Source organism: Sinocyclocheilus rhinocerous, unplaced genomic scaffold (assembly GCF_001515625.1).
Source record: "Sinocyclocheilus rhinocerous isolate Xijiao unplaced genomic scaffold, SAMN03320098_v1.1 scaffold192, whole genome shotgun sequence".
NCBI lineage: Eukaryota > Metazoa > Chordata > Actinopteri > Cypriniformes > Cyprinidae > Sinocyclocheilus > Sinocyclocheilus rhinocerous.
In genome coordinates this window covers 443459-460895 of record NW_015627892.1, presented here as the reverse complement: position 1 = coordinate 460895, position 17437 = coordinate 443459, and the positions used below count along the sequence as shown (strand labels likewise).

Here is a 17437-nt window from a genome sequence, read left to right as displayed (position 1 = left end):
GCTTCACGGGGCTTATTGCTTTTATAAAACGGTTATTCCATATACGTAGTAAGGTTTCACAGAATAAAACAAATAAAGTGTAATGATATAAATAAAAACAGTATTCTTCCACCAAACAATGTAGTTCCCCAGAAACAGTTGTGGTTCCAACAAAGTGGTTGCAACACAGAGAAGTAAACAAAGCTGTATGTTTGTAGTGTAATTTACAACAGCTTCGAACGCGGCTCAACCAATCAGAATCAAGGACCGGAACTATCCATTTTAGAAGTTGTTTTTAACACTGATAATAATAAGAGATGTTTCTTAAGCACCAAATCAGCATATTAGAATGATTTCTGAAGGATCACGTGACACTGAAGACTGGAGTAATGATGCTGAAAATTCAGCAGAAATGAGTTACATTTTAAAATATATTCAATTAGAAAACAATTATTTTAAATTATAATATTTCACAGTATTATGGTTTTCACAGTATGTTTGATCCAAAAAATGCAGCCTTCATGAATATAAGAGTCTTCTTTACCGATCCCAAATTTTTGAGAGGTAATGTAGGTGCAATTACGGTAAAGCAGCTAGCAAGCGTCATTAAAAATCATCATTACGTTTCTATTATATGTGTTCTTTGATCCCAAGATTTGCTTTGTTTGTTATATCTGGAATCCAGAATGAAATACGTAGGCTGTATGGTGACAATTTACTGGAACTGATATTTGTTCACCCATTCTTCTGATCTACATTCGAGTTTCCAAAAGAAACAAAAGCACTCTTTCAGATTATGCTATCACCCACATCCTCTAGCAAAAAGATTTTAAAGAAAGAGTAACAGCCTTTATCAGATGTGGCAGGCCAGTGTAAACGTGCAAAGGGATGGCGTAAATTGCCAGAGCTTTGTCGCAACCCACAGAGAGTGGAGTGGAAGGAAGTGATGAGCTCATCAGAGTGGGCCACAGCAGCAGGGGATGGAGAGGCAGGAACAGACCCAGGTCTGTGGAGCACCAAAGTAGTCTCACACTGATAATGATGCCCTGTTTTTTGTCAAAAGATCTGTGCTAGCATACTGACCACTGACTATGGTAGTGCTTTTCGTAGTAAGTGTCCCCAAAAAGTATTAGGATACTTTAGGCACACTTTAAAATGAATGAATGTCATTGTAATTATGTAACAAAATATCGATCCAAGTGGCCAAAGTTTTGGGGGGGAAAAAAACATAGCACAAACCATAAAAGTCAGTTTGTTAACATTAGCTGTATTAGGTATCATGACAATGACCACAATTAACTGTACTTTTACCACATTTATCAATCACATTCATTTTCATTTAAAAGCTACTCTTGTTTATGAATAATTTATGTTGGATCATTAGAAATTAAGGTTAATTTATACAACCTGTTAAATTTAAAAATTGCTCACTACCAATCAAAAGTGCTGAGTCAATAAGACTTTTTTATAAAGAATTTAATTTTATTCAGCAAATCTACTATTTTTTTTTTCTTTACTTTACTTTACTTTTTACTTTACTTTACTATCACTTTCGATCTATTAAATCGATACTAAGGTGCATTTTATTTACCAGTGGTTTTGTTTATTTAACAACAATACTAATAATAATGCGTACAATATGCATTGAATTGGACGAATAACCTTTGTTAGCGAGTAATTGTGTAGGATAGAACTATTTTTCTGCTCATCTGAACACACGCAAATGTTGCAAGACAGAACCAATCAATCACAGAGAGCATTCACTCACTGCTGACAGTGCATTCAAACAGGGCTGCGTTTCCCATAAGTATCATAAGAAAGCATTAAAGCTTTTGGGAATGGCAGCCCTGAACAATGCTTATCAGAGAACAGAAATAAAAACATAAATGTTTGAGTTATTTCACAGTAAACAAATTGAAATTGTAGCCTACATAGTTTGTGCAATTACAATTATTTAAATTGAACGTTGAAAGATAATATTGATCATGTAAAGGTTGCATTTTATGCATGCAACAGCCATTCACTGGCAGTCCCTAATGGCAGTACAAAATATTGCACTAAATCAAAAGTTCAAATGTTACAAATAAGTTAGAATATTAATGTTGTAATACTGGTAGCACTAATATAAAAATGTGATGATATATGTTACAAAAAAGTAACAATTTTGAAATACGTTGATGGTTGTATTTTTTTGTATTTGATCTCAGTATTCCTATCAGTGTTGTATAAGGTTTTTTTTATGCATAATAGTAACCCTAGAATGTGATCAAACAGTTTAAAATAGCTGGGCTAAGATATATAACAATTTTTAAGACTGCAGAAATATGTTAATTCAGTATACACATTATCCCACCGGTTACAATTGTGACTGACCATAAAAAACAATTTTTCACACACTTTTCCCCCCCAAATAAAAAATAAAAAATAAATTATTGATTATTTCAAAGGGTTACTAATGACGCATCATTTGGATATTTTCATGTCTGGGAAAAATTTGGGATTAAACGGGTTAAAATGCGTTTTAAACAGAGTTAAGTGGTTTTCATTACCCATTTTACTCTTAGTAATTTAATAAATTTCATAATTTAAAAGTTTAGTGCAGAAGTATCGAATCGGTATCGACGATACTGCCTTGAAAAATATCGGTATCGTATCGAAAACAAAATAAGGGGTATCGCCCATCCCTAGTATTCGCACACCGTCTGAAACGCGTATCTGTGTGTGTGTGTGTGTGTGTGTGTGCGCGCTTTGCACGTGTGCGGCAGAACGGAAGAGACGCTGTGCGAGATGCGGCTTGTGTGCGCGGGCTTCAGGTGCGAGTCAGACAGCAAGACGAGATGGCAAAGAGTTGTTTTCTGCAACTTATTGCACTTAACTCTTTGTAACGTCAAGCTATTCTCTGCTATATGCATCGAACTAAAACTTTTACCTTTTGCAACGTTTTGATTTCAGTAGCCTATTATTAAAATGATTCAGATATCGCACGCCGTTGTGATATGCATATTGCGATATTTACATTAGCGATATTTCGATATATCGTGCAGCCCTAGTTTGTAGTGTAATTTACAATAGCTTCGAACGCGGCTCAACCAATCAGAATCAAGGACCGGAATTATCTGTTTTATAATTTTATTTAAAATGTCCTTGCTGAATCTTATTATGTCACCAAAAAAATTATATTCAAAATAAATACTAGTCTTTTGAACTTTCTATTCATAAAGCATTCTGAAATGTACGTTTCCACAAAAATAAACGGCAACCTTTTTCAACATTGATAATAATAAGAAATATTTCTAGAGCAATGAATCAGCATATTAGAATGATTTCTGATGGATCATGTGACACTGAAGACTGGAGTAATGGCTGCTGAAAATTCAGCTTTGCATCACAGGAATAAATTACATTTTAAAACATTTTTTTAATTGTAATAAATATTTCACAATATTGCCATTTTATTATATTTTTATCAAATAAATGCAGCCTTGGTGAGCATGAGAATCTTAACATTTTTGTTATTGACACCATTGATACTTAATGCATATAATAATGTTAACAAATTAAACCTAAATTGTTACCAAAGAAGTCTGTTACATTATACAATCATATATAAGACAAAATGGCCATGAAACCAAACAAAAAAGTTAAAAGATAAAAATTCAGACACTTTCTGGTTGTCAAATACAAGCAATGATCTGCACCTCTAGTTATTTTCGTGAACACCTGTGTGAACTTGAGAGGAACTGACTTAATAAATAAAGTAGGACCGGGAACATGTAGTGAGGAAGTTAAAAAGGTCAATTTTGTTTTCAGTTTAACTGTAAATTCCTTAAATAGCATTAACGGTCATTTCATTCTTCACTAGCCAGTTACATCCACAACCCAACCCTCCCTTACAATTCAGTGTACAAACTTCTGCCATGTTGTTTGAAGCTAAACGAACGTCAGCACAACAGAACCGTGTGAAGAGAGTGGGTTACAAAGACATCGAGACATCCTCCCCGTGTCCTCGCTCGTTTGTGTGCCAGTGTTCAAAGCAAGCAGCTAATGAAAAGAGGTCTTGTGTGCAAAAAAACAGGAAGGCCCAGGGGAGAGAGCATTAGGCTAATCACATTGAAAATGGAGAAACAGAGGCAGCTTGCTGCAAAAAGTGCACTCCAAGTGAAGCCAGGCCGCTTGTAATGAACACATTAGAGTTTCAGTGAAAAATGGCTTTTATCCACTGGTGGACATTACCATCAATCACATGCACATTTACTGAGAGACAGACAAAGATGCAGAGAGAAAGGCGGCGACAGAAATGGCTGGGTTATGGGATAGTGGTGTCAAAAAGACAAAAGAACTCCCAAAACTGAAAGATGGAAAAAATGTATTTGCCCCAGAGGTGATAAAACTGACAAAAACTCCAAACTGCACATTTCAGAATCTATGAAATTAAAAGGAAAACACAACTTGAAATCACAAGGTGATCAAATTCACAAATCTGTGCCCACAAGGGTTCTATGCTCTGATTGGCTGAGAGGTTTTCTGTTTGTGACATGGGGCACGAAGCAGGAGAAATGTAGCACACTTCCTGGCTTGAGGGAAACCGTGGTAACATCATGGTCCAAAACCCTCTCTGAATGGTAAACATTTTATATGCTTGACAGCAGAAGAGTCATTGCAATAGAAGGTGAATCAGTACATTATGCATGGCCATGTTCTATTTAAAAAGCAAACACACTCAAACAAGAATACCTGAACGCTGACAACTGTGAAATTGCCCAAGTGAATTTACAAATTTTAAGCTATACTGAAATAATGAAACCATTTCTATTGTTTACGAAGGTTGAAAACACATTGAAAATCTGATTAAAAATCTAATTTAAACCTGGTAATAAACAGAAAGTTTCAGGTTTTGAAAACTGTAATATTATACCTTTCCAAATTTTAGGGTTGTTATGATTTTTCTGAATGTTTTTGAAATAATTCTTATGTTCACCAAGGCTGTAAATATACTGTAAAAACAGTAATATTGTGAAATATTGTTTTCAATTGTAATATTTTAATATAATATTTAAAAAAATAATAATAATGTTTTCATAATTTTCATGATTGTTTGGTGAATAAAATTGTTACTTGTGTGTGCATGTGAGTTTTATTTTAAAAAATGTTTTTCCAAGATTCAAAAATGCACAGTTTGAATTTCTTTTATTACCTCATTTACCAATATATATTATTAATAGGGGTCACTATATAATTTAATGTTATGACTGATAATCAATATGATGGACATTATTATAAATGCACATGTTTATTTGATAATATGTCTAATATTTGCCTAACAGGACTAATAATAAAAAAAAAAAACTAAATTGGCTGATACCAATATGGCAATCAATTGGTATGTGCATGTGCATGGTATTGTGCATGACCATTAATATCATAAGCGACTTAAATAAACGTACTAAAAAAAAAAACTGTACCTGATAACCCTCAGTCTTCTTCTGGCACCACCTGAGCAGAGCATTCCTCTTGGATCCACCATATTCCCTGGCTAACGCAGACAGAGGGTCCTTCCGTTCCTCTCTAAAGAGACATCAATCACTTTAACAACACAGTTCCTTTGTATTGGATTCAACTTTAATAGCAAAAAACATCCTTCAGTTTTGAGCGGAAATTCTACCAAGATGCATTGGCCTGATGATGGATGCACCAACTTTAAGATCCTTCTGACACTGGCACTATAACAATTTATAAATTGAACATTGATTCTGTATTGTAAAAATAGATCATCTTACCTACACAGAAATGTCAACTCACTGCACTGAAGAGTGATTATTTTAAAAATTGCAGTAATTAGCAAATTGACAGTGTCCCATTGACATACATGGCATACAACCTGTAATTCTGAAAAAAAAAAAAAACTGACACTATATAATAATAAAAAAAGAAATAAAATAATAAAAAATAATAATGCTAATATTTTAATAATATAATAATTATTTGTTGTTGTTTTTGTTTATTTATTTTATACATAGTTTCCATCAGCCAGCACTTGAGTAAAACTAGCTACTATCAGAAGTTGGTTATAGCTGGATTTTTCCAGCAAGGAAGTTAATACTACAACCAGAAGGAAATGCTCTGATAATAAAGGAAAGTGCAGAATGATTCGTCTTCCTCCAACGGCCTATTCAAAAGCCACGGTGGCCCCACGGTCAGGTTTCAGGACAGGCAAATGAGTGACATCCATTATTGAAACTGAACTGTCAACACCGCATAGAGCAGACAGAGACAGAGACAGAGATAGAGTGTGAAACATAGAGACATCTGGCAAACCTGACAGCGAGAAAGAGTCTTCTAGAAAGTCAACAAAAGAAGAGCCACAGCGGAGATAAACATAAAAGAGACGGAGGCAAATAGAAAAACAAGGAAGGTCCGCCGCTTACCGTAAACGTCCTCGTGTGGTGGGTGTGACGGAGGCGGTCGGGGAGGAGCAGTTGGACGACAAAGACAGCTGGGGAGAAGACGAGCCTAACGCGATGACTGACGATGGCGTTGATGCATCTGTTACCGACAAATCTCTCTTTAACTCTTCGCTGCTTCTGCGAGAAACTGACAAGTAGAGGATGCATGGACAGTTTGATAATTATTACAAAATCTGTGTGCTGTTAAAGGAATAGTTCACCCAAAAAGGAAATTTTTCTGAAAATGTATTCCTCCACAGGCCATCCAAGATGTAAATGAGTTTGCTTCTTCATCAGAACAGATTTGGAGAAATTTAGCATTACATTACTTGCTCACCACTGGATCCTCTGCAGTGAATGGGTGCCGTCAGAATGGGAGTCCAAACAGCTGATAAAAACATCACAATAATCCACAGGCAATCCACACAACTCACTGCATCAGTTAACATGCTGTGAAATAAAAAGCTGTTTGTAAGAAACTAATCCAGATGATTTAACTTTAAACCGCCACTTCTCGCCAAAATACGAGTCTTCTATTCATAATATTGCTTGCTCCAGTGAAAAGGTCATGTCGTCTGAATCAGGAAAGAAATATGCACAGATCAAGCACTGTTTACAAGCAAAAACATTCCAAACCAGTTCTAAACAAATATGTTGATGGATTGTGATGTGGACAATAGGAGATGGACTTTTTCACTAAAGGAAGCATTATTATGAATTATGGACTGGTTAATTTGCCGAAAACTGACGGTTTAAAGTTAAAGCACCTTGATGGATTTGTTTCTTGTTTGCAGCTTTTCGCTTCACAAGGCATGAACTGATCCAGTTCTGTGGATTATTTGTATATTATTGTGATGTTTTTATCAGCCGTTTATTAAACTCTCATTCTGACGGCACCCATTCACTGCAGAGGATCCACTGGTTAGCAAGTGATGTAATGCTAAATTTCTCCAAATCTCCAAAATCTTACATGGCCTGAGGGTGAGTAAATTTTCAGCAAATTTTAATTTTTGTGTGAATTATTCCTTTAATGTCACAACACACAGTGGGTATGTTGAATAACTGTATAGTCGTCGAGTACTTGACTAGTTGGTGCAGAACGAGTACTCTACAGGTCTAAACATACCTGATATGGACTTAGTCGAATCTATGTTTGTCACCCTCTGGAGGCTGCAGCTGGGGCGTGTTACAGGTGAGGTCCGGAGGAGGTGGTCAGCTATTGAATTACATAAAAACACACATATAATCATGACAAAGAACAACAGGCTATATGTGGCATGATTAAGCTTGTGCTCTTCTAAAATAAATATCCTGCTTCCTTCTCAAGGCCTGGCACACAATCTCAGAGGTCATTAACTGCAAATGTTAAGCCTGAGGGAAACAGTACAGCACGATTACACATGACCTTTAACTCTGAGTTCGCCTCTGGATAACTAGATCAAACCAGTGTGAGGGAAGACCAAAAGATCAAGGAGTTAGATTTCAAGTGTGACTAACGTCAGCCCACCTGGTATGCTCAGGTCCGTGTAGCTCGGCCTCTTGTCCAGCATTGACGACAGAGGTTTGGCTGAGCTTATGGTGTGCCTCTGTAAAATACAGAAAAAAAAAACATGCATAAAGGCACAACAGGGCTGGGCAATATAGCTACAATAAATAATAAATATTGGATTCATTTAGATTTTTTTTCTTTTATTATTTGCTCTGAAGTAGCTGACCAGGGTGATTTCGAAGGAACCTTAATTTCAACCAAACCATTTTTGCCAAGCAGATTTAAAATAATAACAATAGGGAATAATTAAGAATAATTTATAATTAATAATTTTGTTATTTTAAATTGGATTTATATGCTATTATAGGATGTATTAATATTTTGCATTAGCTTTAATTTTTAGATTTTTAGTTTTCATTTTTATATTTTTTATTAAAAATTTTCAAAAATTTAAATAATTTATAATTAATAATTTTGTTATTTTAAATTGGATTTATATGCTATTATAGGATGTATTAATATTTTGCATTAGCTTTAATTTTTAGTTTTCATTTTTATATTTTTTATTAAAAAGTTTCAAAAATTTCATAATTGTGTTATTTTTATACATTTTAAAATACATACTGGTTTTTATATATTTTATTAAGCTATTTTATTTACTTCAACTTGTAGGTTTTTCACTTAATATTTATATATTACTTTATTTCAGCTTTCTTTCAATTAATACAAATATTTGTAATAGTTTAAGTTCAAAATAATAATTGATAATATGGACCAATTTAACAATACACAGTATGAAACATGTAAATACATGGTACATATTGTAATTTAATAATAAAACATGAAAAATACCAAACAAAGGCACAATTCTGAGTTTTAAAGCTATTCTCTGAAACGGGCAGTTTCAACTGATTAAAAGAAATTAATAAAAACTTAATGACACAAAAGCCGTTTTGTTACTAAAGTTTAAAACACAGACACTATTGAAAATTCATGAGACCAGTAAAGATTATGAGACTAGTCTTATGACAGTCTGTAAGAATTAAAACGTGATGTTGCTTCATTATATATTCCCAGCAAAATAATTTAGAATATATCATATACAATATATAACTCAACCCTAGCTCGCAGCACAGCTTTAATAAATTCAATTAGGTTATGTTAGAGCTCAGGTGGTCAACAGTTAGGTGTGAGTTGATGTTTTTAAATCACTGTTGTTTTTCATTGACTAACCAGATAAAAAGTACTGTCCAGGCCAAGAAAAATGGTTGGTAATTACCATTTCTAGAAAAATTCTAAGGCTCTTTCTTGTGCCCCAATAACACAATTTCACAAATACATGCTTAAGCAAGAACATATTGTCTGTCTGCTAGAAGAACATGTAACACAACTGACAATATCAAAAACCTTATGCATGTTATATCTCGCTGTGATACTTTGGGACAGTGTTTACGACAATATTTCTAGCAATATAACAATATTTCATTGTCACCATGATACTAGGGTGCTGTGGGTGATTGCAAGGTGTTATTTTACTGGCCCAAGTCAAAAGCCCACAACAAGAGTCTATGATTTTCTGGTCCTCTGATTTAGATCCCATCCTTCAGTGCCAGTCAATAGGATTTTTTCCATGTTTTATCTAAAATTGGATATTCAAATGTAAACCTCCTCCTCAACAAATGGCATAATTTCATGTCCATGGCACATCATGTTCCGAACAAGCACCAATAATAAATTCAAATTCACCACAAATAGTCTACAAGATCTCTGTGCCTTGCATATGTTTTGTACTCAAAGTACGTCAAACTGCCTCATTTTTTCTTTCCTTACAAAAACATCCTGTTTTGGCACATTTTGAGGAAAAAGAGCAATGCGGCAAAGGACATCCGTGGAGGACGAGGGTGAGAACAAGAAGGAAAGCCCAACTCCAGCTCCACGCACAGCAGGTCTGGAGATCTCATTTGACAGACAGGGGTGTTAGGTCAGAAAATCCCCATAGAGAAGAATGCAGACGTCTGCTAAAGTGATCAGAGAGACCCATATATCCCACTGCAAATTCAGGTTACTTTTAAGATGAGGTTTTTTACAATGGCTTTAAATATATTCAGTCATATTTATGACAAATACATAACCATTCAAAAGTTTGGGGTCAGTATGATTTATTTATTTATTTGTTAAAGAAATGAATACTTTTATTCAGTGAGGATGCACTAAAATGATCAAGTGTGTCATTAAATACATTTAAAAAGATCTATTTCAAATAAATGCTGTTCTTTTGAACATTCTATTCATCAAAGCATCCTGAAAAAATATATCAGTTTCCACAAAAATACAGTGCCAACCACTAATATTGGCACCCTTGGTAAATATGAGCAAAGGTGGCTGTGAAAATAAATCTGCATCGTTTATCTTTTTGATCTTTTGTTCAAAAAAATTCAACCTGTCATTGAAGTAAAACAATTGAAATTGGGGGGAACTCACATTATGAAATAAATGTATTTCTCCAATGCATGCTGGCCACAATTATTGGCACCCATAGAAATTCTTATGAGTAAAATATCTCTGAAGCATCCCATTCATATTTACAATTTTTTTAGCACACCAAGGTGACTAGGAGCATGAAATTCTCCAGCCATGACTTCCTGTTCCACAGGATTATAAATAGAAGGACACAAAGGCCAAATTCCCTTAATCATCCATCACAAGAAGTAAAACCAAAGAATATAGTTCTGATGTGCAGAACAAGATTGTTGAGCTTCACAAAATAGAAAGTGGCTGTAAGAAAATAGCTAAAGCATTTAAAACCCCATTTCCACCATCAGGGCAATAATTAAGCAGTTCCAATCAACTAAAAATATTACAAATCTGCCTGGAAGAAGATGTGTGTATATATTGTCCTAATGCACAGTGAGGAGGAGAGTTTAAGTGGCCAAAGGCTCTCCAAGGATCACAGCTGGAGAATCGCAGAGATTAGTTGAGTCTTGGGGTCAAACAGCTCGTACATCACCACATGTTTTTCGGGAAGGTTTCAAGAAAAATCCTCTTCACTCATCCAAAAACAAACTCCAGCATATTCAGTTGTCAGACATGATTGGAACTTAGAACGGGACTGGCTTCCATGGTCAGATGAAACTTAAAGGGGTCATATGATGCGATTTCAAGTTTTCCTTTAAGAATTTCTAGGGGTGCCAATAATTGTGGCCAACATGAACTAGAAAAAAAACATTTATTTCATAATGCGAGTTTCCCCCCACTTTCCATTGTTTTACTTCAACGATAGGTTAGAATTTTGTGCATTTTTTTTAAATGCAAGATCAAAAAGATAAACGATGCAGATTTATTTTCACAGCCACCTTTGCTCATATTTACCAAGGGTGCCAATATTAGTGGAGGGCATTAAGCAGCACAACTGTTTTCAACATTGATAATAAGAAGAAATGTTAATTTGGCAGCAAATCAGCATATTAGATTGATTTCTGACGGATCATGTGACACTGAAGACTGGAGTAATGGCTGCTGAAAATAATGAATGAAATAATAAATTAATTACATTTTAAAATATATTAAAATTTAAAATGGTTATTTCAAATCGTAACAATATTTCACAATACAGCTGTTTTTGCTGTATGCAGCTTTGGTGAGTATAAGAGACCTCTTTCAAAAATTATTAGAAAATCTTACTGACCCAAACATTTGAACAGTAGTGTAACTATTTTAAGTATTTTGTTTTTAGTATTTTGTTTTTGCAATGATGTCAAGCTTCAAACTTATTTGTTATGAATACTCTTATTTTATAAAATAAAAATACTAAAAAAGTAATAAGCTAAAAAAAAAAAATTATTACTACATAATTATTGTTAATAGATATGAAACATTTGGGGGTAGAATAGGCCAAAACTATATTGTGCATTTAGCATATGAATATTTCCATCCTTTCGTTAATTCTAATTGTTCATACCTGCATAGGAGAGACAGCAGCGGCTGGAGGGGTTTTGATGGGACTGGGACTGAGAGGCGTTCTGGGAATAGCGGCAGCAGCAACAACAGGAACAGCAACAGCAGCATCAGCGGCAGGACTGGCTGGAACAGGACCTGTATATAGAGAAACAGATGGAAAAACAGACAGTTTATGTGACTTATAAAAGGAAATGGAAAAGGTTTTATATATTTGCATGCCAACCAATCAAATGTCATTTAAATCATATTTTTAATCAAAAGCCCCTTGGGCACACTTGTGAGGTCCTTGTGAGGTTTGAACAACCTACAACCTTTTGGCAACCAGTCTAGATCTATGAACACTAGGCCACAACACCCTAAATGTGAGCATGTATCATCAAGCATAAATCTGCATGAATTTATGAACCTTGTGAGGCGTTGTCGAAGCTCTTGATGAGTGTTTTGACGGTGGGTGAAGGTTCAGAGGAAGTGGAGGACCGTCGGCTCAGGCCCATCCCCTGCCTCAGCGCGGCCAAATCTCTTTCCACGGCATTCATATAATTAAACACTCGGCCACGCTCCTCTTCCTGCCTGTAACGCAAGACACACACTGATGCTCAAATCTCCTGCATATGCAAATACACTCCTGAACAAAATCTTAAGACCGGGGGAAACATTACAAGTATTCGCATTTTGCGCTGGTGGATCGTAACCAGGTTGTAAGTACTGCTTCAAAATGCCAAAAGAAGAAACAGGAGCAAGAGACAAAAATAGAGAGTAGGCGATTTATTGAAAACTGCATTGAAACGCAAACAGGCTGTTCATCAGCTGATCAAAAGTTTAAGACCATAGCCTTAAAAAGTTAAAAACTGCGAAAAAAATATGGCTTTCATGTCTTTGTCCTTCAAGCAGTCACACTGTCATGATCTCCTGATGGCAAAGGCAAAAAGGCTTTCTGTCTTTGAACGTGGCAGGATTGTTGAGCTGCACAAGCAAGGGCTCTCGTAACGCACCATCGCTGCAGAGGATGGACGCAGTAAGACAGTCATTTTACATTTCTTAAAAGATCCTGAGAGTTATGGGACAAAGAAGTCAAGTGGTAGACCCAAAAAAATTTCACCTGCACCGAGCCGGAGGATCCGACGTGCTGGCCGTGAAGACACAGGCCGATCCTCGACCCAAATTAAGGCCCTTACTGATGCGGACTGCAGTCCAATAACCATAAGACGGCATCTGCGAGAGAAGGGTTTAAAGAACAAAATAGCCAGCCACCGTTTGACGCCCCTGCACAATCTGAAGCTCCATTTTCCCACTGAAGGAAAAAGCACCCCAGATCATGATGAAGCCTCCTCCACTGTGCCGCGTAGAAACATCTCCAGTGGGATATCCTTGTCATGCCAGTAACGTTGGAAGCCATCAGGACCGTCCAGGTTAAATTTTTTCTCGTCAGAGAATAAAACTTTCTTCCACCTTTCAATGTCCCATGTTTGGTGCTCCCTTGCAAATTCCAAACGGGCAAGTTTGGGGCGTGGGAGGAGACGTGGCCTTTGAAGACGTTTTTTGTTCTTTAAACCCTTCTCTCGCAGATGCCGTCTTATGGTTATTGGGTCATGACAGTGTGACTGCCTGATGGACAATGACATGAAAGCCATATTTTTGCGCCGATTTGAACTTTTTAAGGCTATGGTCTTAAACTTTTGATCAGCTGATGAACAGCCTGTTTGAGTTTCAATGCAGTTTTCAATAAATTGCCTACTCTCTATTTTTTGTCTCTTGCTCCCGTTTCTTCTTTTGGCATTTTGAAGCAGTACTTACAACCTGGTTGCGATCTACCAGCGCGAAATGCGAATACTTGTAATGTTTCCACCGGTCTTAAAATTTTGTTCAGGAGTGTATTTGCACAAAAATAATCACACAACCTGTCTACATCCCTGTTGTCACAACACACTGCATTGTAAATTATAATATATATATATATATATATATTTTTTTTTTTTTGTGTGTGTCAATTAATTATAAATAGTGTTTAGTGACCATTTTGTCATATGACTTACTCTCCAGGTCAGAAATTATGAGGTTGTCATGGAGCTTGACAGCACGATGCTGCTCGACTTCATCCTCTAGCTCAAAGATGGTCTCCTTCATGTCAGCGATCTCAGTGTCCTTCTCCTCTAGCTCAGAGCACTGCTGCTCCAGGAGCCGCTTCTGCTCTGCTAACTGTGCCTGGACATCCAGTTTTCAATAAATTGCCTATTCTCTATTTTTTGTCTCTTGCTCCCGTTTCTTCTTTTGGCATTTTGAAGCAGTACTTACAACCTGGTTGCGATCTACCAGCGCGAAATGCGAATACTTGTAATGTTTCCACCGGTCTTAAAATTTTGTTCAGGAGTGTATTTGCACAAAAATAATCACACAACCTGTCTACATCCCTGTTGTCACAACACACTGCATTGTAAATTTTCATGACATCTTCTCTTACTTCTTGCTCTTTAGTTCATCCAGCTCTTTGTTCATCTTCTCATTTTTCTCCTGAGCTTCCTGCAGGCGGCGTCGCAGGTCTCCGATCTCCTCCTGAGCTTCTGTCTTGATGTCGTTGGCGATTATGACTGCTGTTTGCAGATCAGCCTGGAACTGACGCCACTCAGCTGATTCCTCCTGTTAGTGACAGGTGTCAATTCAATTATTTTGGAAAATGAATGAATGAATGAATAAATTATATAATAAATGAAACGGTGTGATATACACAGCACAAAGGAAGCAAATAAAAAGGGAAAATTTACCCGCAATTTTCGGTGAAGAATCTTAATCTCTTTCTCCATGTCATATTTCTGATCATGAAGTTTTTGGATGGAATCTGAGGTGGAAAAATGCCAGAAATAAATACAGATTTATAATGAAAGCTAAATATCATTAATGTGTTCCTGAAAGTTAATTTTATTTAATTTTATTCAAGTACCTAATTTTCATTTTATTTTTATACATTTATCTTCTAATCTTTTCATTATTTTAAAGACTATAATTTATTTGTATTGATGTTATGGTAATATTGCATTTAAAATGATCAAGTATGTTGAAATTGAAAGCTAAAGAAAAGTCAGGTCAAGACAATATCTGTATTGTCTACTCCAATAGCTCAATGACGCCTCTATGTGGACAGAAGCCTGAATAACCACAAGATAATGAAAACAAAACATATTTGGTCAACACCAGACAAATTTGTTTGTTATACATTTGTAACAACAATGTTGGCAGTTCATCCTCTAGCTCAAAGATGGTCTCCTTCATGTCAGCGATCTCAGTGTCCTTCTCCTCTAGCTCAGAGCACTGCTGCTCCAGGAGCCGCTTCTGCTCTGCTAACTGTGCCTGGACATCGTCACGAAACGCTCGGAACTCACCCTCAAGCTTTAGCGAACACAAAGATACACATTAGCCGAGATACATGTTGGAAAATATACAGTACACTGCTACTACTACCTGGAGGATCAATAACTGTGCTTTAAGCATATGCTACAGCCTGTTAAAAACTTGACAACACAATGCTAGGGTGATCTGGGTGGTTGCCAGGGTATTGTTACATGACTGCTAGGACTTCTGAGTGGTCATAGCATGTTGCTAGGAACAGTGTTGGGGAAAGTTACTTTTAAAAGTAATGCATTACAATATTGCGTTACTCTCTAACAAAGTAACTAATTGCATTACTTAGTTACTTTTTATGGAAAGTAATGTCTTATGTTACTTTTTCTCATCTGGGCTGGGCTCATTTTTATTCATTTTGAGGAATACTGAATCTGTTTTTGTGCAAGTGCGTTGAGTAAATGCATGTTCACATTTAGTCTAGAACTACAGTAACATCATGTTTACACAGTGCACACAACGCCTCTGCATTTACTCCCGATTTCTCTCAACATGAGGACAGGAGAGCTCTCAGTCAATACATGGGGAAACAAAGTAACTGGTACTACTTATTTGAAAAAGTAACCTTGTAAATTAAAAAATAAAGCGTTACTTTACTAGTTACTTGAAAAAAGTAATCTGATTACGTAACTCATGTTACTTGTAATGCGTTACCCCCAACAATGGCTAGGAACTGGTTGTTCAATATCTACTCTCAAAGCATAAGTTGGAAACTCTTGTTTGACTTTCAAGAAGTTGAAATTTCATCCAACTACATATTACCTATGCTAATGCCTGTTCAAAACTTGATATCACAATGCTATGGTGATCTGGGTGGTTGCTAAGGCATTATGTTGTTGCTAGGTATTCTGAGTGGTTGTTAACATGTTACCAGGCACCAGATGTTCAACATCAATGCTCAAAACAAATGTTGGGAACTCTTTGACTTACAAGAAGTTAAAATTTCATCCAGCTACATAGCTAATATGCTAATACTATGCTAACGTCCTAAGACACTAAAGTAGGCATTTTCAGACAGTGTTATAGCAGGTGTAAAACATTAAGTAACAAGGTAGTATGTCTGAATTCATAAAACAGTAGGCGAAACGTAGTACCTATTCAGACAGTATGAGTCTCAGACGCAGCTTAAACTTACTTAAGATAATCAAAGGTATGAGTTATCCGAGTGTGTCATTTTCACCTTGCTAATTGCCTCCTGGAGCTGGGCAGCTTCACTGCATGTGTGCCCCAGTTCCTCTTGTAACTGAGCTGCTTTGGCCTCTGCTCGCTCTTTGTCTAATCTCTCGCTGTCCAGCAGGTGGCGTATGTCTGTCTTATCCCCTGCGTTGTGGATGGAGAGGAGCTGGGCAACTCTCTGCCTCTCTTGCTCAAGTTGGATTCTGCAGCGATTCAGCTCCACCTGCTCCCCTTCGGACACTACCCTCAGTGCTTCCAACTCCGCTTTGGCAACTGCCCGCTCCCTCCGCTCCATTTCCACAGCTCTCTCCGCCACATGGACACGCTCCTTCAATGCTCCCATCAGGCCTTGGGCTTCTGCATTCTCCTGTTCTGCCATCTTGAGAGCACTGCTTAGTTGTTGCTGAACACCCAGCAGCTGCTCTCGCTCAAAACGTGAGTCCTCGTTCAGCTCAGAGTAGCGTCTTTCCAGTTCCACGTATCGGCCGCTTTTGGCATCTTCATCATCCTTGGCGTAGGCCACCCGATGCTCATCAAGCAGGCCTCGGAAGTAGTCCAGCTGTCTTCCGTACAGTTCCAGACGCTCCCCTTGTTGACAGAGGGAGTCAACCAGAATGGCACGCTCCTCGCCCAGGCGTTCATTCTCTGTGGTCAGCTCTTGTGTGATTTGCTGCAGGTCAGCAAGCTCCTGCAGAGTGGCCTGGAGTTCTTCTGCGGTGCTGTGCTGGTTCTCCTCCATTTGATGGATGCGCTCAGTCAGGCAGGCCATGGAAACTTCACTGGTGTTCCCGCTGCTGCCCCTGCGGGAATGTTCCCGGCTCGGTGGCCCTCCTTCTGATTCAGAAGAGGATCCACATCCAGAGGGCGCGTCCAGAGCATCATCGCTGGAGGTGATCGGCTGGTAGGCCTCACTGCACTCACTGTCCAGTGCATCAGGAGAGCCTACACGTCTCGTTTCTGAAAGCAGGTCCTCGGTAGAGCCTTGGGCAGAGCCTTCTGC

At 37.2% G+C, this 17437-nt stretch overlaps 1 protein-coding gene across 1 annotated transcript in view; it reads right to left on the bottom strand.

Moving 5' to 3' along the window:
• The window catches only part of specc1lb (sperm antigen with calponin homology and coiled-coil domains 1-like b), a 38807-nt gene that overhangs the window by 5571 nt on the left and 15799 nt on the right, over positions 1-17437 (bottom strand). Inside the window, exons 6-15 of the mRNA XM_016548292.1 lie at positions 16442-17437; positions 15021-15249; positions 14628-14701; positions 14327-14502; positions 12275-12438; positions 11870-12003; positions 7930-8008; positions 7549-7638; positions 6405-6570; positions 5442-5544 (exon numbers count right to left, since the gene is read on the bottom strand). The exon at positions 16442-17437 is cut by the window's right edge and continues 1 nt beyond it. Of these exons, the coding sequence (XP_016403778.1) occupies positions 5442-5544; positions 6405-6570; positions 7549-7638; positions 7930-8008; positions 11870-12003; positions 12275-12438; positions 14327-14502; positions 14628-14701; positions 15021-15249; positions 16442-17437 (2211 nt within the window). The remainder of the gene's footprint in view (positions 1-5441; positions 5545-6404; positions 6571-7548; positions 7639-7929; positions 8009-11869; positions 12004-12274; positions 12439-14326; positions 14503-14627; positions 14702-15020; positions 15250-16441) is intronic.